The sequence below is a fragment of the Euprymna scolopes genome, chromosome 25 (assembly GCF_053919585.1).
Source record: "Euprymna scolopes isolate OS-2025 chromosome 25, ASM5391958v1, whole genome shotgun sequence".
NCBI classification, from domain to species: domain Eukaryota; kingdom Metazoa; phylum Mollusca; class Cephalopoda; order Sepiida; family Sepiolidae; genus Euprymna; species Euprymna scolopes.
The window spans coordinates 59,415,258-59,441,027 of record NC_136506.1 but is presented as its reverse complement, the minus strand read 5'-3'; the positions used below and the strand labels follow the sequence as shown (position 1 = coordinate 59,441,027).

The window sequence follows — 25,770 nt, the reverse complement described above, 5'->3', positions numbered from 1 at the left end:
AGAACTTTATAAAACAGTTATAAATTATTTTAAGAAAGAATTATTTTAATAACATAGAATTATTTGAAGAACATAGAATTTTATTAAACAGTTAATTTTTAAAACGAAAAACAGTTATGAATTATTTTAAGAAAGAATTATTTGAAGAACATAGAATTATTTTAAGAACATAGAACTTTATTAAACAGTTAATTTTTAAAACGAATACTGTTCGCGGATGCATCTGATGATTCGTGGAAAACATTCACCCTTCTCTCTTTTTCGCCATAAAAATTCCATCAGATGCAAGCCGAACATATTTTGTCGATTCCCGAACTTTCGTATATGTTTTTTGGCGTGTGACCATAGTCCTTCAATAGTCTGTGTGTGCACTGAAGGGTCCAACGGTTCAACAAAGTTGTCTTCGTGGACGACAGTGTCGTGCTCATAAATTCCTTGAGCGAGTCGATCAAGTCCTTGGTAAGCCGCCCAACCGTCAGAAATAATTCTTGTTCCTGGCAGGCACCATGAATTTATGATTGGAAACAGGGTATCTCGATCCCTATTTTCCACTATTGCGAAATTGCACAAATTCGAGCCTCTTTCCACTGCGCCAAAAAGCCAAACGCCCTTCCTCACACGTCCCCTATTATACTTTCGTCGGAAAAAATATGACTCATCCACCTCCACTTCTTTAGGTGTCGAATGTTCGTCTCTCCCACCTAACATGATGGGATGGTCCAGCATGTCCTGTTCACAGACTTCTCTTATGAATGACATCCAATCTACGATTGTATGGTTACTCACACTTGCTTCCTGTTTAATTTTAATCTGCGGCATCTCCATGCTCCAACTGAGCAAAATAACTAAAATCTGCTTTATTGTCAGATGACTTCTCTGTAAGAAGGAACCCATCCTTGGCAAACCACCCTTCTTACAGACAGGACACTTCCACGCAAAACCATCCCCTTTGGCTCCGTTTTTATAGAGAATTCGATCTCTCTCACACGAACTGCAGAAACTCCTATTCGGTATGAGTCCCAATGAGGCCGCTGTTTTTCGTTATTTGGTGGCAGCAAATTATACAAATGCTCATAGGTCCACTTCTGCTCTTCCACTTCAGTCGTAGACATAACGTGGTCAACGATAGTAGTTCTCATTTTGGTAAAAAAAATAAAAACGTAAAGAATAAAAGTATAACAAAAGATTGTAAAAACAAAAAAATTAAAGAAGAAAATAATTTAGAAGTAAAACGAATAAAAAACAAAGGAATTAGAAAGAAATGAACTATTCAAAAGAAATCTTAAAACTTGTTATATTATTCCACGTGTAGTAGGTTCGGTTAAAATTCGTAATTTAAAAATTGAAACAGGTGCCCCCCGGTGATTCTGTTTGCGTCCTTTTTAGTTTGGCAGGAGTTGCGTCCCTTGATTTCCCTGTAAACTGCAATCCTGCCAAAAAATGTACCCAAACAAATGGCAACGGAACAAGAAACAAAACGGAAGATGGACAAAGGGAGCTAACTCTTGGATACTGAAAACAAGAGTTAACTACCCTATGGCTGCAAACGGAACCAAGATAAATCAATATGGATCAATATGATCTTAAACCTCCGGAACTATCAGAGCAAAGTTCTTCATCTTCGACAGCGACACCACAATACTGGGTCTAAAACCAAGCATCCGACTTGGTCTCGTAACCATCAACCGTAGCATAAGCAACGTGCACACAATAAAACAAATAAAAAATATAGAGGAATACCCAGACAGATTCCAAGGCATAGGAAATTCCCAGGCGACCAAAAGATACATCTTGTTGAAGACGCAATACCGGTAGACAAAATGGAACACATGGGTGTCATAAAAAAAAGTGACAGAGCCTACGGAATGGGTCAATGCTATCACATGCAGCAGAAAGAAAAATGGAAACCTACGAATTTGCCTGAACCCCAAACCATTAAATAAATGCATAAAAAGGACACCTCGTAAAACCCCAACGTTGGAAGAAATTTCACACAGACTAGCAGGTGCAAAACATGGGTACTGGGCAATACAACTAGAAGAGGAATCAAGCCTGTTCACCTGTTTCAACACCCCGTTTGGGAGGTACAAATATTTGAGATGTCTGTTTAGTCTAAAGATGTCACAAGACATTTTCCAACAGAAAATGGACCAAATAATAGAAACATGTAAGGAAGCCATTGGAATATCTGATGATGTATGTATATATGGTAGAAAAATACAAGAACATGATGAAAATCTGATAGAAACAATGGACACAACCCAAAAATACGGCCTAGTCTTCAACAAAGAGAAATGTGCCATCAGACAAAAAAAAATAAAATTTTATGGTCTCATCTGGGATGAGAATGGCTCTCACCCAGACCCCAACAAATGTGATAGAATCAAATCAAAACCAGCACCAACCGAGAGAAACTTCAGCAACTCCTGGGTATGATACAATACCTAAGTCCCTTTACACTGAATCTCAGCACCAAAACAGCACCACTGAGGTCACTACTCAAAAAAGGATGCAGAATCACTGGAATGAGACACACGATAAGGCTTCCCAAATGTTAAAAGACAAAAATCTTTCTCTAGCATACTTCGATCCCAATACAGAAACAACTAAGTAGACTCAAGCATGTTAGGACTAATTAGCAACACTAATTAACAACAACAAAGTTGCCGCCTTTGCAAGCAAAAGACGAACCGATACGGAATCGCGTTATGCGAACATAGAACGAGAATTACTAGCAGTAGTTTTCGGATGTGAGAGATTTCACACATATGTATACGGGGAAAAAATAATAATGGAAACAAACCACAAACCATTGGAAAATATCCAGAACAAGAATATATCACAGGCACCCCCACGGCCTCAACGAATGTTATTAAGATTGCAGCCATATGATGAACAAATTATATATAAACCAGGAAAAGAAACGTGCATTCCAGACTACATGTCAAGAGTCCAACCAACTTCAGGCAAAGAAATTGAACTTGACATAACTATAACACTGTAGACATAACAGCTCAGAAACAAACCGAATTACAAAATGCAACAGAAGATGAAGAGCTCATAACACTCAAACAGGTGATATTAAATGGATGGCCAGATGACATAAAAAACACTCCTAAAATAATTAGAAGCTACTGGTCATTAAAAGAATGCCTATTGGTCCAAGATGGTCACAAAGAGACAATCCATAGTCATACCCAAAAGTATGCAACACACAGAGAATACAGAGAATCCACGATGGACACCAGGCCATCGAAAAATGTCAACTGAAGGCGAAAAACAGTTCTGGAGAGGAATGTATAAGGACATGTGAGATCTGCAGAGAACACGAGAGGAAAAATCCAAAAGAAACAATCATTAAGGAACATGCAATGCGATCATTCCAATACATCGCAGACATTTTTTAATTCAGTGGTCAACAATTCCTATTGATCGCCGATCAACATAGCAAAATGCCATTTGTCAAAACACTGAAAAGCATAAATAGCACCAGTTGCTATACTTCAAAGCAATCTTTGCTGTCCACGGCATACTTACTTGTACTTGAAACGACATTCACCCTGGAGGAGTTGAGTCGGCTTCATGAAGATGCACATCTCGTATCGCTGCGGCCCAAGCCCGGCGATCGGAGGCAAGATCCAGAGTGAGCAACAGCCAGTCACGTCTCCAACGAGACAGGCCATAGATGAGCGGGCCCGAAATAAGTTCAGCGTCGGTTTTGATAGTCCCGAGCCACGTTCTTAGCTGGCCACCGACACGTTTTTTCCAGCCGGGTAGAGGACGTGGGGAGATAGCCTCGTGGATAAAGACCCCTGCATCACGGCGAGAGGCATGGCCGAACCATCGAAGGCGTCGGGCCCGCAGTAGGTCAGTAATTGCCTGGAGATTGCAGCGACGCCGGACTTCTTTGTTGGCGACGAAATCCAAGGGACGGACATGGAGAATGCGGCGGAGATTGTAGTGGTCGAAAACTTCTACGCGTCGCAGATCCGCTTTTCGTATGGGCCAGGTCTCACATCCATACAAAAGTATTGAGCGGACGAGGGCCTGGTAGATTCGTATTTTTGTCCTCAGACGTATTTCAGGCCGTGACCATAATCGCCTTTGGAGTCGACAAAAGGCAGCTCGTGCGGCATTAATGCGCGTTTCAATCTCATTCATGCCTTGACTGGTACCAATGAACGTGCAGCCCAGGTATTTGAAGCTATCCGTCTCCTCGAAAGACTATATACAGATAATGCCAGGTACTTTGTATCAAACGAATTCCTCAATTTTGCCACAGAATAGGAATTCACTCACATCACATGAAGCCCCAGGTACCCACAATCAAACGGGTTTATAGAACACATGGTTCAAACCATAAAAAAAAAAACATTTATAAAAGCCAAACAATCAAAAATGGATTATCAAATGGCTCTTCTTTGAACAACCCCAATTGACAGTCATCTGCCATCCTAGGAAAATAAGAACAAGACTTCCAACCTTTTTTAAACAGAGACACCCCAAAAGACGCTGAGATCAGAGAACGATTGTGTGCCAAAAGCAAAAAACAGCAACAACAAAAACGCAAAGGATCTCCCAGAATTAGTTGTTGGTAGCAAAGTGTCAGTCCTACAAGAAGATAACACCTGGTTGACAAATTCACTGAGCCGTGTAGTTACATCGTCAAGATGCATGGTGATGGAAGAATACTGAGGCGCAACAAACGACATTTACAAGATGTATATAACCGTCTGAGACGAACTGCGCTCAACACACACATTTAAAATACTAGTTGGGGTGATACAACACTACTGCCCCAACAACACACCGACTCATTGGAAGCCAGTACTCCGTCCAATACTAACAATGGATACATTCCATTAGACAACCCGGGACAACCAGAGGAGGCAAAACAAAGGCCAGAGATACTGACCCAAAACCGACCCAAAAGAACACGGCAAGTCTCCCCCAAATACAAGGACTTTATATACAAATAGATAAGTAAAAAAAACAAAAAAAAACAAAAAAAAAACACTTTTTCTTAACAAAGGGGATGTAATAAATAAAGAACCCTTCAATAAATCGAGTTACTTCCCCTTATATAAAAAAAAGAAGCTATTCACATATTAATAAACATGTCTTCATCATAATTCTATCCTGTTTCAAGTGTCTTCATTAACATCCCTTGGTACTACACTGTGTAAATAATATAAGAGAGTATTCATTTTTTTTAATTCAAAAATAAGATCAATTAAAGTAAAAACTAAAAAAAACTTCAGGGAATTGTAATTTAGATAATGACATCGTTTCAGTTATAGATACAGTCTCCATTATGACTAAGAAATAATAATCATTTGGAATAATTTTATTTGTACAAGCAAGAAACAATCATCCTTTTAATTTGATATCTGTTTACATAGAATGTGTGTAGAAGACACATAAATTTGTAATTGATTGTTTCAAATCACATTTCAAATGTAAATGGCAAAAATACTTGGGAAAATGGACAACTTGAGCAATTGAAAATGTGGAAAAGTGACATGAAAACCAAAAAAGTGAATCTGCCAAAGACAAAAATGATGGCTTCAAATCTGCAACAATTGAAATATTCGCATTAATATTCTATGTACAGGAAAGGAAGTAGGATTCAATGCTATACAATGCTGTCTTTGTGCATGATACGTCCACAAAAAGTGTAGTGACTTGTCCAGAAACCTAACACCACACTCCAACTATAAGTATCTTGGAAGGCATGCTAACTTGATTGCTGACCTTACCCTGAGGCTGACAGCCCTTTGGTGAACTTCTTTCATTATCCTGGGATATGTCGAATGCTGAAGGTAGTTGTGAGTTTAATTTCATTAAAATTTTGATGAAATTTACATTTTTTTTAATTTGGAAAATTTTTATCATGCATATTTTTGTTTTATTAACTCCAGTAAAGCAATGATTTTTGTTGGACTCCAATTCTGAAGAGGAAAATTTTGAATCCAATCTGTAGATACTCTGTTCTGTAAAAATATTTTTTTTTCTATGAAATTTGTGATACAAATAAATATTTACTCTTCATTTGAATTATTCAAAGAATTAAAAAAAAAAAAATCTTGTAATTATCTCCAAATCCAAATACATTTATATTTGAAATATTTTCTTTAAAATCATGATAACTTTCTCTGTACTTTTTATTTATTTTTTAGGACATATGCGAAGCAGATGTTTAACCCGCGTTTTGGGAGTGTTTTTCGTACGCATCACAATCCTACCTACTTTTCACGCCGCTTATCTCGATTTGCAGATCTCTACATGTCAAACTTGACTAATTTGCTGCGATATTCCACCGATCACACATTTTACCCACGTCGTCTAGCACTACCCCATGAGGCACAACCATTTGCCAGTATGTTCACCTGAATGCTCCCCCCCCTCAATGTTCTTATGAGGTTGCCACAATTACATGTTGTCATTTAGGATAGCAACAAAAATATTGAAACGAAAAATCTATTCTTGCGATAGAAATGCAGTTTTTCATTTTTTCTCTGTCATCATCAAGTCATTGATGTATGATCTTGAAAAAGCAAAGTAACCCAATCTCCAACCAACAAAAGATCTATTTTTCAATGCATTGTAGCAACACATTCAGTAGAAGTTGGTTGTTGTGGTTCTTTTCTCAAAATCATTGACACATTTCTTACAATTGGTTTAGACATCAGAAAAAACTAATAATTCACAAGTTATAAGGCATCTTATTGAAACAAAAATAACAAAAAGCTGAAGTTTAAACTCTGCCTTTTATTTATGAAGCAGAGTAATATAAAGCATTTAGTTTCTCATATTTATTGAAAGAATGTCAGTAATAATAATAGGAATTATTTTTTTTTTTTTCTTAAACTGTTCTGTTGTATTAATCGTTTTTATTTTGATAATTTTTTTGATTGTACAACGTTAGAGTACGCATATGTACTTTTGCATGATCTGATGATGTGCAGTGGAAGCTTGTCACCTTGTGCCATTATTGTCAGATTGCACTGAATACATAATCCAAATTAATGAACGTGTGTAACAGAAAGCAGCATACATTCAGCTTTTGCAGACAATACTCGAGCAAATACTGTGTGGAATGAAAAGTCAACCTTTGTATTTACAAACACTTTATTTACAAAATAAATTTATTAGTTTTGTTAAAAATGTCTTCATTTTTTTTTTTCAATTTATTGCCATCTCTTTTTTTGGTCTCATACAGCAACAAAGAAAAGAAAATCTACTCAGTGGTTAATTTAAAAGCAGTGGAAATAAAAGTTTTAACAAGAAAGCTAAAAGCTTCTCAAAAATTAATTCTACACATAACTGGTGCTTAGAACAGATGCCCGTTCATTTATTTGAGGGTTCACCGATTGGATAAGACTCCTAATTGAGATTTCCGAGCAATTCACATTAATGAGTAAGGCAAAATGATGGACAGTTTTGAGGGACCCATCCCCAGATATGTTGCGTAAGCTCAAGAAAGATGAGTAAATAGAAATAAGAAATTGGAATTAGAAGTTAGCGAGAAAAAGCCAGTTGATAGGAATAACCTCTGAACACATGGTGGATAATGTGTTTCAGGAGGAAATGCTGAGAGAATTACCAGCAGAAGCGATGGTCATGACGTCAAATCAGATCGTAATCAAAAAGGTTAGAATAATGACTAGGATGAAATTGAGAAAGCTTGGATCGAACAGGAAATTAGAATAAGTGAGCTGAGGGTTGTAATGCACGAATCAAATGAGAACAGGTAAAGTAGAATCGATGTGGCAAAACAAGTTCACCTGATTCCAAAGTTTGTGGAGAAAGAAATAAACGATTATTTCGCACAGTTTGATAGAACCACCCTCAACATGAACTGGCCAAAGGAATACTGGGAAATGCTTTTGTAAACAGCATTGAGTGGCAAAAAAAAAAAAAAAAACACGTCTTCCCAGCAGAGAACTGCATGAACTATGAGACTGTAAAGAGAGCTATCCTAAAGGCATACGAACTAGTACTGCAGGTGTTCCAGAGTGAGGGTCAGACATATGTAGAATTTGGTATTTCAACTGGTGATGCAATTCTAAGAACGTGGATGAGAGCTCTGAAAGAGTGAAACATTAAGCAAAGTTCCAAAACTAACGTTCCCAATGATAAAAATCTAGAGACTTTGGCAGACAAATATGTGATAACGCACAGAAAAAATAGATCCAAACCCTGAGAACTCCTCACATCTGCTGGTCAGCAAGAATTATATATCTAACAAAAAAAAATTATATATCTAACAAAAAAAAAATTATATATCTAACAAAAAAAAAAATTATATATCTAACAAAAAAAAATTATATATCTAACAAAAAAAATGACAATCTGTGTACACCTATTGAGAACCATTTACAGTTAACCGACCGTTGCGAGAAACCAGACTCGTAGTGTATTTCAACTGCATGAAGCTGCATCATACACTTGCAAAATGCCAGGTGAGGCAAATTATAGAACCTATTTGGGTTGTCCCACAAGGAGTATTGTGTCAGCAAATAGATAAGGAGTACAAACACTTCATGTCAAGAGGATATGTTTCTCAAGACGGTAAGCTGGATGAAATGAATTTGCATTCCTTAGTGAGAAAAAAGCATATAGCTAAAGAAGCGAGAATGGTTGTAGGTAAATCAATCACAATTAAGGGTGTAAGAAATAAACCAAAGAATCAAAATGGGGCTCAAGAAAAGTTACGATAGGGGTGATTGATAACTTACAGATGACAGGCATGGTAATGATACTGGCTAACAATATTGCCAAAAGCCAAATAGAACGCTGTAAATCAAACTGGGCAAGGAATAAATGCGAGGCAGAAAACAAAAGAGGTGGGAAACAAAGCATGGGAATAAGACCAAGAAGTAAAGAAAGGTGGACAAAATATGTCATAGGTTGACGGATAAAGTGTTTATTTGAGGAGGGCAGAAATTGTAACCCAACCTGTGATTTATCCATGTCGCAACAAGAGTTAATCAAGGAACAACAAAATCATGTTCAACAGAGTTGGAGTAAAAGACTTCGAGAGCTCGAGAAACCAATATTTCTTCAACACTGGAGTGCTGATGAGGAAATGTAACTCTTCCAAGTTACCGGAAGGAGTACAAGACAGACGAAAACAGATGATGGTACCTGGTATATATTGTGAGACATAAAGCCACACACAAGATACTGATGACAGGTCACTAAGATATAAAAAGCTGACCAGATTCTTTTACTGGCCAGGAATCCTGGATGACGTGAAAAGGTTTTGCAGAACCTACAGAATATGTCAGATAACGGGAAAATTCAACCAAAACATTCCCTGACCACCACTTTAATCCATGCAAGTTAGTAGCGGAAACACTCAGTTGAGTGATCGTCGACTTTGTGGGACCCTTGCCTCGAACTAAGACATGTCACAATATGTGTTGACCATAATGTGTGCATCTAGGAAATTCCTGGAAGTGATTCCATTACACAGTATCTTAGCACAGAAGATAAAAGATACCCTTGTAAATTTCTTTACCAAAGTTGGACTATCAAAGATAATACAGATGTTGAAAATCTTCAAGCAAGTAACAAAATAATTGGGAGTCGCACATATAAGATTGAGTGCATGTCCTCAGTCCAAGGAGGCATTGTACGATTTCATGGTGCCCTGAAAACTATGCTAATGACATACTGTATACAACACAACATTCAGTGAGACCAAGGGATTCCTTTTGTGCTTTTCGCAGCTCACAAAGCAGTTCAAGAATCATTAAGATTCAGCCATTTCAAACTAGTCTTTAGACATACAATACAGGAGCCATTAAAAAGGAACAATAGATCAGGGATGAGTCTGTCAAGCAATATGTTGAAATATGTAGTTAAAATGCGACAAACCTTAGCTGAAGTGCAAAAGTTGGCGAGAACTCATTTAGAAAATAGCCAGAGTTATGAAAGCTGTATAAGAAGTTTTGATACTCCTATCCTTGAATGGTCAGCCATTCAAAGCAAAATACCAGGAAACTATATATTGTTGCAAAAAAGATTAATCCCCTCTAAGCATAGAAGAAAAATGCAAAAATGTCATATCAATATGATGAAAAAATGTCATAGGCACCTGGAGCACCACACTACTGTGAAGTTGTGGAACAAGTCTCTCCCGAGAGAGCAACTTGCATAGAGAAGGAACCACCCATTAAGTTCAATAATTTGATAATTCTGAGAAACTTGGAGTCCAAACTTGCACAGCTACCCCAAGAAGAATCTTGGAGATTAAAAGCAATATGATAGAAATATAAAGTTTTATTCTTAGACTCGGGCACACAAACGCAGTGGAACATGATGTGGAATTGAAGGAAGACAAAGCAATTAGGCAACACCCATACTGGCTGAATCTGAAAAAACTAGCAATATTGAGTAAGAGATAGAGTATATGTTGAAACACAAGATAATAGAACCTAACCAGAGTGAATGGGTGTCACTGTGCGTACTAGTAGACAAGCTTGACGACAACCCTAACAAATAAACATAAAGTAAATGCACTCACTAAGGCTGATTCATATCCTATTCTCAGAATGGATGACTGTGTAGACAGTACAGAACGGGCAAAGTATATCACCAAATGTGACCTCATTAAAGGATATTGAATGGCACCTTTAACAAAGCATAACAAACATCAGCATCTGTCATCGCAGAGGGAACATTAATATCGAGTAATGCCATTTGAAATGAGAAATTCTCAGGGGATGTTTGTAATTCGCCGAAATTGTAAACATAAGCAGGCGTACAGATGATAGAGTGACATATAGACAGAACACGTCAAAATAATTATTTCAAAGGATGCGGATGGCCAAGTTAACTATAAATTTGTCAAAAAGTGAATTCCACCAAATTGAAATGCTTAATGTACATGGTTGGTTGGTTGTTTTTGTTTTACGGCATATCAACCCTTTTCGGGTTATTTAATGCCGAATCCAAAGATTTTGAAGAAAAATTTTTTAATAGAATATATTTGTTTTTTTCAAATCGGTTTCTATTTAACCCATTGTTGGAACCCTAACAGGTACTACCACTCCGGGTCAGAGTGGACCTGTGAGCAATGGTAATTAAAGGGTGGCTCCACACTCCCCAAAGCCCACAAGCTGGGGCCTCACCACTGGATATAGTTTAAGGTCATATCCAGGACCATAATGCACATGGTAGATCACGTCAAAATAATTATTTCAAAGGATGCAGATGGCCAAGTTAACTATAAACTTGTCAAAAATGTACGTGGTAGATCACATCAAAATAATTATTTCAAAGGATGCAGATGGCCAAGTTAACTATAAACTTGTCAAAAATGTACGTGGTAGATCACGTCAAAATAATTATTTCAAAGGATGCAGATGGCCAAGTTAACTATAAACTTGTCAAAAATGTACGTGGTAGATCACGTCAAAATAATTATTTCAAAGGATGCAGATGGCCAAGTTAACTATAAACTTGTCAAAAATGTACGTGGTAGATCACGTCAAAATAATTATTTCAAAGGATGCAGATGGCCAAGTTAACTATAAACTTGTCAAAAATGTATGTGGTAGATCACGTCAAAATAATTATTTCAAAGGATGCAGATGGCCAAGTTAACTATAAACTTGTCAAAAATGTACATGGTAGATCAGGAAATAATCACTTTTTATAACATCATAATTATGTTGTTTTTTTTTTTGGTTCACTCCCACTTTGGTCACCGAGTTGTTTTGTGGAAATTCCATACCAGTTGGATTCCTTACTGTAATAAAATGATCTTTTTTACAAAAATAAATAAATTTGTCTTTTTTTCTATGAGTTTTATTTCCTGCCATCCATATGCATCGCTTGGAGATCTGATGAAGAGAGCTTATCTTGAACCAGATATGTCACAAAGGTCGTAACAGGCTAACATCATTTTATATTTTTTTTATTTATATGTTGTAAACAATGAAGGGAGAACTGTCAATATGTAGAGTTAAAGGTTCTGTACAAGGTACTACACACAATTCTAGTCTCTCCAGACTCATATCGGTCTGCAATTGAAATTGAAGCTGTCCAGCAACAAAAATGTGATAGGTAATCAAAATTATTTTTCTCCAGAAAAAATCGACAGAGATAAAAACCTTTAAATTAATTTAAATTAAAATGTTTTCTAAAAATTTGCTGGTTTATTCTCGGCTATATGCCACTTCTGTCAGTTCTTGGAAGGTCATCATTTCCACATACTCACATATGCTTTTATTAGACACGTTGCAACATTCTTCACATAAATACTATCCTTTTGAGCTTTGTCAAATGAACTACATCCTATAATTCATCTTCAACGTATGTCATATCAAGAGAATAGATAACATCCCAGCGCACTTTATTGCACAGACTTAATTTCTGCCTGGTAGAACCTTGTATTGTTGTAAGCAACAAAAAGACAAAAAATTTTGAAAGCTTCTAAAAAAACAATTGCATCTGATAACCATCACCTATCGCAAAAAAAAAAAAAAAAAAATTATGTGACAGCAGCACAAACAAGCTACGTCCAATTCACATTTAGTGCAGTACATGGCCGAGCACATTCTCTACGCTAATATATCTGTATGCCTTTTAATGGACAGATATGTCTGGATGAAGATGTGTGTGAGATGCTAGAAAACCAAGATTAACTATCATACTCGAGCTCCTTTCGTTACTGAAAAGAGATTCACAGACAATTTCCAACACTGTTATATGTTGGCTTGTATTAAGAGATGCCTTTGAGAGTTTGAAACATTACCAATGCCAAACATGACAGCATATACAACTGCCAGAAGATTTTTTAATAGCTGGGTGTAAAAATTCAATGTCCTGGAGAATCTAATGACAGAGATTGACAGTTTGAGTTCAAGCTATTTAATAAAAACTGTTAAGACTTTTGAGCATGAGGAACATCACTTTACTCGAACTCGCAAGTAAATGTCAGGTTGAAAGAGTACATTGCAGTTTGAAAGTTCTTTACATACAGATCCAAATATATGGTTAAATAATAAATTGTATTCTGTACTTTCATCTAACAATTTTGTGGTTAAAGTCGTCACACTGTTGTCCAAGTTCAGGAGTGCAAATTCGCTCCAGTCTCAGGAAAAGAGGTTTTGTATTCAAGCTGGCAGCATTTCATTTGCATAGCTAATGAGATCCACTGGCAAACTAAATGCAGCAGATATTGTTTCTTTTTTATCTAATATGCTGCATAAAATTGGAGGAAATAACGTAAAAGTAGATTTACTTTTATAGACATATATTTGTGATGCACCATCAACGGAGTCATATAGGATGTACATAAGTTGGGGGGGGGGGAGCTAGAAAACAACATAAAGGATGTACATAAGTTAGGGGGGGAGCTAGAAAACAACATAAAGGATGTACATAAGTTAGGAGGGGAGCTAGAAAACAACATAAAGGATGTACATAAGTAAGGGGGGAGCTAGAAAACAACATAAAGGATGTACATAAGTTAGGGGGGAGCTAGAAAACAACATAAAGGATGTACATAAGTTAGGGGGGGGAGCTAGAAAACAACATAAAAGAAGGACATAAGTTAGGGGGGGGAGCTAGAAAACAACAGAAAGGATGTACATAAGTTGGGGGGGGGAGCTAGAAAACAACATAAAGGATGTACATAAGTTAGGGGGGGGGGAGCTAGAAAACTACATAAAGGATGTACATAAGTTAGGGGGGGAGCTAGAAAACAACATAAAGGATGTACATAAGTTAGGGGGGGAGCTAGAAAACAACATAAAGGATGTACATAAGTTAGGGGGGAGCTAGAAAACAATATAAAGGATGTACATAAGTTAGGGGGGGAGCTAGAAAACAACATAAAGGATGTACATAAGTTAGGGGGGGCAGCTAGAAAACAACATAAAGGATGTACATAAGTTGGGGGGGGAGCTAGAAAACAACATAAAGGATGTACATAAGTTGGGGGGGAGCTAGAAAACAACATAAAGGATGTACATAAGTTAGGGGGGGAGCTAGAAAACAACATAAAGGATGTACATAAGTTAGGGGGGGAGCTAGAAAACAACATAAAGGATGTACATAAGTTAGGGGGGGGAGCTAGAAAACAACATAAAGGATGTACATAAGTCAGGGGGGGAGCTAGAAAACAACATAAAGGATGTACATAAGTCAGGGGGGGGAGCTAGAAAACAACATAAAGGATGTACATAAGTTGGGGGGAGCTAGAAAACAACATAAAGGATGTACATAAGTTGGGGGGGGGCTAGAAAACAACAAAGGATGTACATAAGTTAGGGGGGGAGCTAGAAAACCACATAAAGGATGTACATAAGTTATGGGGGGAGCTAGAAAACAACATAAAGGATGTACATAAGTTAGGGGGGGGAGCTAGAAAACAACATAAAGGATGTACATAAGTTAGGGGGGGGGGAGCTAGAAAACAACATAAAGGATGTACATAAGTTAGGGGGGGGGCTAGAAAACAACATAAAGGATGTACATAAGTCAGGGGGGGGAGCTAGAAAACAACATAAAGGATGTACATAAGTCAGGGGGGGGAGCTAGAAAACAACATAAAGGATGTACATAAGTTAGCGGGGGAGCTAGAAAACAACATAAAGGATGTACATAAGTTGGGGGGGGGCTAGAAAACAACAAAGGATGTACATAAGTTAGTGGGGGAGCTAGAAAACAACATAAAGGATGTACATAAGTTGGGGGGGGAGCTAGAAAACAACATAAAGGATGTACATAAGTTAGGGGGGGGAGCTAGAAAACAACATAAAAGAAGGACATAAGTTAGGGGGGGGAGCTAGAAAACAACAGAAAGGATGTACATAAGTTGGGGGGGGGGGGAGCTAGAAAACAACATAAAGGATGTACATAAGTTAGGGGGGGGGAGCTAGAAAACTACATAAAGGATGTACATAAGTTAGGGGGGGAGCTAGAAAACAACATAAAGGATGTACATAAGTTAGGGGGGGAGCTAGAAAACAACATAAAGGATGTACATAAGTAAGGGGGGAGCTAGAAAACAATATAAAGGATGTACATAAGTTAGGGGGGGAGCTAGAAAACAACATAAAGGATGTACATAAGTTAGGGGGGGCAGCTAGAAAACAACATAAAGGATGTACATAAGTTGGGGGGGGAGCTAGAAAACAACATAAAGGATGTACATAAGTTGGGGGGGAGCTAGAAAACAACATAAAGGATGTACATAAGTTAGGGGGGGAGCTAGAAAACAACATAAAGGATGTACATAAGTTAGGGGGGCAGCTAGAAAACAACATAAAGGATGTACATAAGTTAGGGGGGGGAGCTAGAAAACAACATAAAGGATGTACATAAGTCAGGGGGGGGAGCTAGAAAACAACATAAAGGATGTACATAAGTCAGGGGGGGGAGCTAGAAAACAACATAAAGGATGTACATAAGTTGGGGGGAGCTAGAAAACAACATAAAGGATGTACATAAGTTGGGGGGGGGGCTAGAAAACAACAAAGGATGTACATAAGTTAGGGGGGGAGCTAGAAAACCACATAAAGGATGTACATAAGTTATGGGGGGAGCTAGAAAACAACATAAAGGATGTACATAAGTTAGGGGGGGGAGCTAGAAAACAACATAAAGGATGTACATAAGTTAGGGGGGGGGAGCTAGAAAACAACATAAAGGATGTACATAAGTTAGGGGGGGGGCTGGAAAACAACATAAAGGATGTACATAAGTTGGGGGGGGGGAGCTAGAAAACAACATAAAGGATGTACATAAGTTAGTGGGGGAGCTAGAAAACAACATAAAGGATGTACATAAGTTAGCGGGGGAGCTAGAAAACAACATAAAGGATGTACATAAGTAAGGGGGGGAGCTAGAAAACAGCATAAAGGATGTACATATGTTAGGGGGGAGCTAGAAAACAACATAAAGGATGTACATAAGTTAGGGGGGGGAGCTAGAAAACAACATAAAGGATGTACATAAGTTAGGGGGGAGCTAGAAAACAACATAAAGGATGTACATAAGTTAGGGGGGGGCTAGAAAACAACATAAAGGATGTACATAAGTTAGGGGGGGAGCTAGAAAACAACATAAAGGATGTACATAAGTTAGGGGGGAGCTAGAAAACAACATAAAGGATGTACATAAGTTAGGGGGGGAGCTAGAAAACAACATAAAGGATGTACATAAGTTAGGGGGGGAGCTAGAAAACAACATAAAGGATGTACATAAGTTAGGGGGGGAGCTAGAAAACAACATAAAGGATGTACATAAGTTAGGGGGGAGCTAGAAAACAACATAAAGGATGTACATAAGTTAGGGGGGGGCTAGAAAACAACATAAAGGATGTACATAAGTTAGGGGGGGAGCTAGAAAACAACATAAAGGATGTACATAAGTTAGGGGGGAGCTAGAAAACAACATAAAGGATGTACATAAGTTAGGGGGGGAGCTAGAAAACAACATAAAGGATGTACATAAGTTAGGGGGGGAGCTAGAAAACAACATAAAGGATGTACATAAGTTAGTGGGGGAGCTAGAAAACAACATAAAGGATGTACATAAGTTAGGGAGGGAGCTAGAAAACAACATAAAGGATGTACATAAGTTAGGGGGGGGAGCTAGAAAACAACACAAAGGATGTACATAAGTCAGGGGGGGGGAGGGAGAAAACAATATAAAGGATGTACATATGTTGGGGGGAGCTAGAAAACAACACAAAGGATGTACATAAGTTAGGGGGGGGAGCTAGAAAACAACACAAAGGATGTACATAAGTTAGGGGGGGGAGCTAGAAAACAACATAAAGGATGTACATAAGTTAGGGGGGGAGCTAGAAAACAACACAAAGGATGTACATAAGTTGGGGGGAGCTAGAAAACAACATAAAGGATGTACATAAGTTAGGAGGGGGAGCTAGAAAACAACATAAAGGATGTACATAAGTTAGGAGGGGGGAGCTAGAAAACAACATAAAGGATGTACATAAGTTGGAGGGAGCTAGAAAACAACATAAAGGATGTACATAAGTTAGGAGGGGGGAGCTAGAAAACAAAATAAAGGATGTACATAAGTTGGGGGAAGCTAGAAAACAACATAAAGGATGTACATAAGTTAGGGGGGGCAGCTAGAAAACAACATAAAGGATGTACATAAGTTGGGGGGGGGGCGAGAAAACAACATAAAGGATGTACATAAGTTAGGGGGAGGCAGCTAGAAAACAACATAAAGGATGTACATAAGTTAGGAGGGGGGAGCTAGAAAACAACATAAAGGATGTACATAAGTTAGGGGGAGCTAGAAAACAACATAAAGGATGTACATAAGTTAGGAGGGGGAGCTAGAAAACAACATAAAGGATGTACAAAAGTTAGGGGGGGAGCTAGAAAACAACCTAAAGGATGTACATAAGTTAGGGGGGGAGCTAGAAAACAACATAAAGGATGTACATAAGTTAGGGGGGGGGAGCTAGAAAACAACATAAAGGATGTACATAAGTTAGGGGGGGGAGCTAGAAAACAACATAAAGGATGTACATAAGTTAGGGGGGGGGAGCTAGAAAACAACATAAAGGATGTACATAAGTTAGGGGGGGAGCTAGAAAACAACATAAAGGATGTACATAAGTTAGGGGGGGAGCTAGAAAACAACATAAAGGATGTACATAAGTTAGGGGGGGAGCTAGAAAACAACATAAAGGATGTACATAAGTTAGGGGGGGAGCTAGAAAACAACAAAGGATGTACATAAGTTAGGGGGGGGGGAGCTAGAAAACAACATAAAGGATGTACATAGGTTAGGGGGGGAGCTAGAAAACAACATAAAGGATGTACATAAGTTAGGGGGGAGGAGCAAGAAAACAACATAAAGGATGTACATAAAATAGGGGGGGAGCTAGAAAACAACATAAAGGATGTACATAAGTTAGGGGGGGAGCTAGAAAACAACATAAAGGATGTACATAAGTTGGGGGGAGCTAGAAAACAACATAAAGGATGTACATAAGTTAGGGGGGGGAGCTAGAAAACAACATAAAGGATGTACATAAGTTAGGGGGGAGCTAGAAAACAACATAAAGGATGTACATAAGTTGGGGGGAGCTAGAAAACAACATAAAGGATGTACATAGGTTAGGGGGGAGCTAGAAAACAACATAAAGGATGTACATAAGTTAGGGGGGGGGAGCTAGAAAACAACATAAAGGATGTACATAAGGTAGGGGGGGAGCTAGAAAACAACATAAAGGATGTACATAAGTTAGGGGGGGAGCTAGAAAACAACATAAAGGATGTACATAAGTTAGGGGGGAGCTAGAAAACAACATAAAGGATGTACATAAGTTAGGGGGGGGGAGCTAGAAAACAACATAAAGGATGTACATAAGGTAGGGGGGGAGCTAGAAAACAACATAAAGGATGTACATAAGTTAGGGGGGGAGCTAGAAAACAACATAAAGGATGTACATAAGTTAGGGGGGGGGGGCTAGAAAACAACATAAAGGATGTACATAAGTTAGGGGGGGAGCTAGAAAACAACATAAAGGATGTACATAAGTTGGGGGGAGCTAGAAAACAACATAAAGGATGTACATAAGTTAGGGGGGGAGCTAGAAAACAACATAAAGGATGTACATAAGTTGGGGGGGGAGCAAGAAAACAACATAAAGGATGTACATAAGTTAAGGGGGGAGCTAGAAAACAACATAAAGGATGTACATAAGTTAGGGGGGGAGCTAGAAAACAACATAAAGGATGTACATAAGTTAGCGGGGGGGGGGAGCTAGAAAACAACATAAAGGATGTACATAAGTTAGGGGGGGAGCTAGAAAACAACATAAAGGATGTACATAAGTTAGGGGGGGAGCTAGAAAACAACATATAGGATGTACATAAGTTAGGGGGGGGAGCTAGAAAACAACATAAAGGATGTACATAAGTTAGGGGGGGGGAGCTAGAAAACAACATAAAGGATGTACATAAGTTGGGGGGAGCTAGAAAACAACATAAAGGATGTACATACGTTAGGGGGGGGAGCTAGAAAACAACATATCGGATGTACATAAGTTAGGGGGGGGAGCTAGAAAACAACATAAAGGATGTACATAAGTTAGGGGGGAGCTAGAAAACAACATAAAGGATGTACATAAGTTGGGGGAGCTAGAAAACAACATAAAGGATGTACATAAGTTAGGGGGGGAGCTAGAAAACAACATAAAGGATGTACATAAGTTAGGGGGGGAGCTAGAAAACAACATAAAGGATGTACATAAGTTAGGGGGGAGCTAGAAAACAACATAAAGGATGTACATAAGTTGGGGGGGGGGAGCTAGAAAACAACATAAAGGATGTACATAAGTTAGGGGGGAGCTAGAAAACAACATAAAGGATGTACATAAGTTAGGGGGGGTTGAAAACAACATAAAGGATGTACATAAGTTAGGGGGTGAGCTAGAAAACAACATAAAGGATGTACATAAGTTAGGGGGGGGAGCTAGAAAACAACATAAAGGATGTACATAAGTTGGGGGGAGCTAGAAAACAACATAAAGGATGTACATAAGTTAGGGGGGGAGCTAGAAAACAACATAAAGGATGTACATAAGTTAGGGGGGGAGCTAGAAAACAACATAAAGGATGTACATAAGTTGGGGGGGAGCTAGAAAACAACATAAAGGATGTACATAAGTTAAGGGGGGAGCTAGAAAACAACATAAAGGTTGTGCATAAGTTAGGGGGGGAGCTAGAAAACAACATAAAGGATGTACATAAGTTAGCGGGGGGGGAGCTAGAAAACAACATAAAGGATGTACATAAGTTAGGGGGGGGGAGCTAGAAAACAACATAAAGGATGTACGTAAGTTAGGGGGGGGAGCTAGAAAACAACATAAAGGATGTACATAAGTTAGGGGGGGGGGAGCTAGAAAACAACATAAAGGATGTACATAAGTTAGGGGGGAGCTAGAAAACAACATAAAGGATGTACATAAGTTGGGGGAGCTAGAAAACAACATAAAGGATGTATATAAGTTAGGGGGGGAGCTAGAAAACAACATAAAGGATGTACATAAGTTGGGGGGGAGCTAGAAAACAACATAAAGGATGTACATAAGTTAAGGGGGGAGCTAGAAAACAACATAAAGGATGTACATAAGTTGGGGGGAGCTAGAAAACAACATAAAGGATGTACATAAGTTAGGGGGGGGAGCTAGAAAACAACATAAAGGATGTACATAAGTTGGGGGGAGCTAGAAAACAACATAAAGGATGTACATAAGTTAAGGGGGGAGCTAGAAAACAACATAAAGGATGTACATAAGTTGGGGGGAGCTAGAAAACAACATAAAGGATGTACATAAGTTAGGGGGGAGCTAGAAAACAACATAAAGGATGTACATAAGTTAGGGGGGGAGCTAGAAAACAACATAAAGGATGTACATAAGTTGGGGGGGAGCTAGAAAACAACATAAAGGATGTACATAAGTTAAGGGGGGAGCTAGAAAACAACATAAAGGATGTACATAAGTTAGGGGGGGCTAGAAAACAACATAAAGGATGTACATAAGTTAGGGGGGAGCTAGAAAACAACATAAAGGATGTACATAAGTTAGGGGGGGAGCTAGAAAACAACATAAAGGATGTACATAAGTTGGGGGGGGAGCTAGAAAACAACATAAAGGATGTACATACGTTAGGGGGGAGCTAGAAAACAACATAAAGGATGTACATAAGTTAGGGGGGGGAGCTAGAAAACAACATAAAGGATGTACATAAGTTAGCGGGGGGGATCTAGAAAACAACATAAAGGATGTACATAAGTTAGCGGGGGGGAGCTAGAAAACAACATAAAGGATGTACATAAGTTAGGGGGGGGAGCTAGAAAACAACATAAAGGATGTACATAAGTTAGGGGGGGAGCTAGAAAACAACAAAGGATGTACATAAGTTAGGGGGGAGCTAGAAAACAACATAAAGGATGTACATACGTTAGGGGGGGAGCTAGAAAACAACATAAAGGATGTACATAAGTTAGGGGGGGAGCTAGAAAACAACATAAAGGATGTACATAAGTTAGGGGGGGAGCTAGAAAACAACAAAGGATGTACATAAGTTAGAGGGGAGCTAGAAAACAACAAAGGATGTACATAAGTTAGAGGGGAGCTAGAAAACAACATAAAGGATGTACATACGTTAGGGGGCGAGCTAGAAAACAACATAAAGGATGTACATAAGTTAGGGGGGCAGCTAGAAAACAACATAAAGGATGTACATAAGTTGGGGGGAGCTAGAAAACAACATAAAGGATGTACATAAGTTGGGGGGGAGCTAGAAAACAACATAAAGGATGTACATACGTTAGGGGGGGAGCTAGAAAACAACATAAAGGATGTACATAAGTTAGGGGGGGGCTAGAAAACAACATAAAGGATGTACATAAGTTAGGGGGGAGCTAGAAAACAACATAAAGGATGTACATAAGTTAGGGGGGGAGCTAGAAAACAACATAAAGGATGTACATAAGTTGCGGGGGAGCTAGAAAACAACATAAAGGATGTACATAAGTTAGGGGGGGAGCTAGAAAACAACATAAAGGATGTACATAAGTTAGGGGGGGAGCTAGAAAACAACAAAGGATGTACATAAGTTAGGGGGGAGCTAGAAAACAACATAAAGGATGTACATACGTTAGGGGGGGAGCTAGAAAACAACTTAAAGGATGTACATAAGTTAGGGGGGGGGAGCTAGAAAACAACATAAAGGATGTACATAAGTTAGCGGGGGGAGCTAGAAAACAACATAAAGGATGTACATAAGTTAGCGGGGGGGAGCTAGAAAACAACATAAAGGATGTACATAAGTTAGGGGGGGAGCTAGAAAACAACAAAGGATGTACATAAGTTAGGGGGGAGCTAGAAAACAACATAAAGGATGTACATACGTTAGGGGGGGAGCTAGAAAACAACATAAAGGATGTACATAAGTTAGCGGGGGGGGGGAGCTAGAAAACAACATAAAGGATGTACATAAGTTAGGGGGGGAGCTAGAAAACAACATAAAGGATGTACATAAGTTAGGGGGGGGGAGCTAGAAAACAACATAAAGGATGTACATAAGTTAGGGGGGAGCTGAAAAACAACATAAAGGATGTACATAAGTTAGGGGGGGGGAGCTAGAAAACAACATAAAGGATGTACATAAGTTGGGGGAGCTAGAAAACAACATAAAGGATGTACATAAGTTAGGGGGGGAGCTAGAAAACAACATAAAGGATGTACACAAGTTAGGGGGGGGGAGCTAGAAAACAACATAAAGGATGTACATAAGTTGGGGGGAGCTAGAAAACAACATAAAGGATGTACATAAGTTAGGGGGGGAGCTAGAAAACAACATAAAGGATGTACATAAGTTAGGGGGGGAGCTAGAAAACAACATAAAGGATGTACATAAGTTAGGGGGGGAGCTAGAAAACAACATAAAGGATGTACATAAGTTAGGGGGGGGGAGCTAGAAAACAACATAAAGGATGTACATAAGTTAGGGGGGGAGCTAGAAAACAACATAAAGGATGTACATAAGTTAGGGGGGGGAGCTAGAAAACAACATAAAGGATGTACATAAGTTGGGGGGGAGCTAGAAAACAACATAAAGGATGTACATAAGTTAAGGGGGGAGCTAGAAAACAACAAAGGATGTAAATAAGTTAGGGGGGGGGGAGCTAGAAAACAACATAAAGGATGTACATAAGTTGGGGGGAGCTAGAAAACAACATAAAGGATGTACATAAGTTAGGGGGGGAGCTAGAAAACAACATAAAGGATGTACATAAGTTAGGGGGGGGAGGTAGAACACAACATAAAGGATGTACATAAGTTAGGGGGGGAGCTAGAAAACAACAAAGGATGTACATAAGTTAGGGGGGAGCTAGAAAACAACATAAAGGATGTACATACGTTAGGGGGGGAGCTAGAAAACAACATAAAGGATGTACATAAGTTAGCGGGGGGGGAGCTAGAAAACAACATAAAGGATGTACATAAGTTAGGGGGGGAGCTAGAAAACAACATAAAGGATGTACATAAGTTAGGGGGGGGAGCTAGAAAACAACATAAAGGATGTACATAAGTTAGGGGGAGCTGAAAAACAACATAAAGGATGTACATAAGTTAGGGGGGGGCTAGAAAACAACATAAAGGATGTACATAAGTTGGGGGGAGCTAGAAAACAACATAAAGGATGTACATAAGTTAGGGGGGGAGCTAGAAAACAACATAAAGGATGTACATAAGTTAGGGGGGGAGCTAGAAAACAACAAAAAGGATGTACACAAGTTAGGGGGGGGGGAGCTAGAAAACAACATAAAGGATGTACATAAGTTGGGGGGATCTAGAAAACAACATAAAGGATGTACATAAGTTAGGGGGGGAGCTAGAAAACAACATAAAGGATGTACATAAGTTAGCGGGGGGGGAGCTAGAAAACAACATAAAGGATGTACATAAGTTAGGGGGGAGCTAGAAAACAACATAAAGGATGTACATAAGTTAGGGGGGGAGCTAGAAAACAACATAAAGGATGTACATAAGTTAAGGGGGGAGCTAGAAAACAACATAAAGGATGTACATAAGTTGGGGGGAGCTAGAAAACAACATAAAGGATGTACATAAGTTAGGGGGGGAGCTAGAAAACAACATAAAGGATGTACATAAGTTAGGGGGGGAGCTAGAAAACAACATAAAGGATGTACATAAGTTAGGGGGGGAGCTAGAAAACAACATAAAGGATGTACATAAGTTGGGGGGAGCTAGAAAACAACATAAAGGATGTACATAAGTTAGGGGGGAGCTAGAAAACAACATAAAGGATGTACATAAGTTAGGGGGGGAGCTAGAAAACAACATAAAGGATGTACATAAGTTAGGGGGGGAGCTAGAAAACAACATAAAGGATGTACATAAGTTAGGGGGGGGGAGCTAGAAAACAACATAAAGGATGTACATAAGTTGGGGGGAGCTAAAAAACAACATAAAGGATGTACATAAGTTAGGGGGGGGAGCTAGAAAACAACATAAAGGATGTACATAAGTTGGGGGGGAGCTAGAAAACAACATAAAGGATGTACATAAGTTAAGGGGGGAGCTAGAAAACAACATAAAGGATGTACATAAGTTAAGGGGGGAGCTAGAAAACAACATAAAGGATGTACATAAGTTAGCGGGGGGGGGGGGGAGCTAGAAAACAACATAAAGGATGTACATAAGTTAGCGGGGGGGGGAGCTAGAAAACAACATAAAGGATGTACATAAGTTAGGGGGGGAGCTAGAAAACAACATAAAGGATGTACATAAGTTAGGGGGGGGGAGGTAGAAAACAACATAAAGGATGTACATAAGTTAGCGGGGGGGAGCTAGAAAACAACATAAAGGATGTACATAAGTTAGGGGGGGGGGAGCTAGAAAACAACATAAAGGATGTACATAAGTTGGGGGGAGCTAGAAAACAACATAAAGGATGTACATAAGTTAGGGGGGAGCTAGAAAACAACATAATGGATGTACATAAGTTGGGGGGGAGCTAGAAAACAACATAAAGGATGTACATAAGTTAAGGGGGGAGCTAGAAAACAACATAAAGGATGTACATAAGTTGGGGGGGAGCTAGAAAACAACATAAAGGATGTACATAAGTTAAGGGGGGAGCTAGAAAACAACATAAAGGATGTACATACGTTAGGGGGGGAGCTAGAAAACAACATTAAGGATGTACATAAGTTAGGGGGGGGGAGCTAGAAAACAACATAAAGGATGTACATAAGTTAGCGGGGGGGAGCTAGAAAACAACATAAAGGATGTACATAAGTTAGCGGGGGGGAGCTAGAAAACAACATAAAGGATGTACATAAGTTAGGGGGGGAGCTAGAAAACAACATAAAGGATGTACATAAGTTAGGGGGGAGCTAGAAAACAACATAAAGGATGTACATAAGTTAGGGGGGGAGCTAGAAAACAACAAAGGATGTACATAAGTTAGGGGGGAGCTAGAAAACAACATAAAGGATGTACATACGTTAGGGGGGGAGCTAGAAAACAACATAAAGGATGTACATAAGTTAGGGGGGGGGAGCTAGAAAACAACATAAAGGATGTACATAAGTTAGCGGGGGGGAGCTAGAAAACAACATAAAGGATGTACATAAGTTAGGGGGGGAGCTAGAAAACAACAAAGGATGTACATAAGTTGGGGGGGGGGAGCTAGAAAACAACATAAAGGATGTACATACGTTAGGGGGGGAGCTAGAAAACAACATAAAGGATGTACATAAGTTAGGGGGGGGAGCTAGAAAACAACATAAAGGATGTACATAAGTTAGCGGGGGGGAGCTAGAAAACAACATAAAGGATGTACATAAGTTAGGGGGGGAGCTAGAAAACAACAAAGGATGTACATAAGTTAGGGGGGAGCTAGAAAACAACATAAAGGATGTACATACGTTAGGGGGGGAGCTAGAAAACAACATAAAGGATGTACATAAGTTGGGGGGGGGAGCTAGAAAACAACATACAATAAGAAACAAATGATAAAAAGTTACATTTAACCAAGAATTTATCCATCAGCATTTCATTATGATTTTGGATAATATTTTGATATATGAAACAGATGAATATACCAATAATCATTAAAAACACATTCTCCATTCAGAAACACAAAAATGAAAATGGACTGCTTTATCAACTGTAGTTAAGATAATTTTCAGTGGAATCATTTGCAATCAGTTCAGAAA

General features: G+C 38.8%; 1 protein-coding gene across 1 annotated transcript in view; it reads left to right on the top strand.

The window, feature by feature from the left end:
* Positions 1-6,464, top strand: part of LOC145247370 (5'-nucleotidase domain-containing protein 3-like) — a 293,359-nt gene extending 286,895 nt beyond the window's left edge. The window contains exon 16 of the mRNA XM_080109050.1: positions 6,180-6,464. Coding sequence (XP_079965176.1) covers positions 6,180-6,393 — 214 coding nt within the window. The 3' untranslated portion in view covers positions 6,394-6,464. The remainder of the gene's footprint in view (positions 1-6,179) is intronic.
* The last annotated feature ends 19,306 nt before the right edge of the window (positions 6,465-25,770 follow it).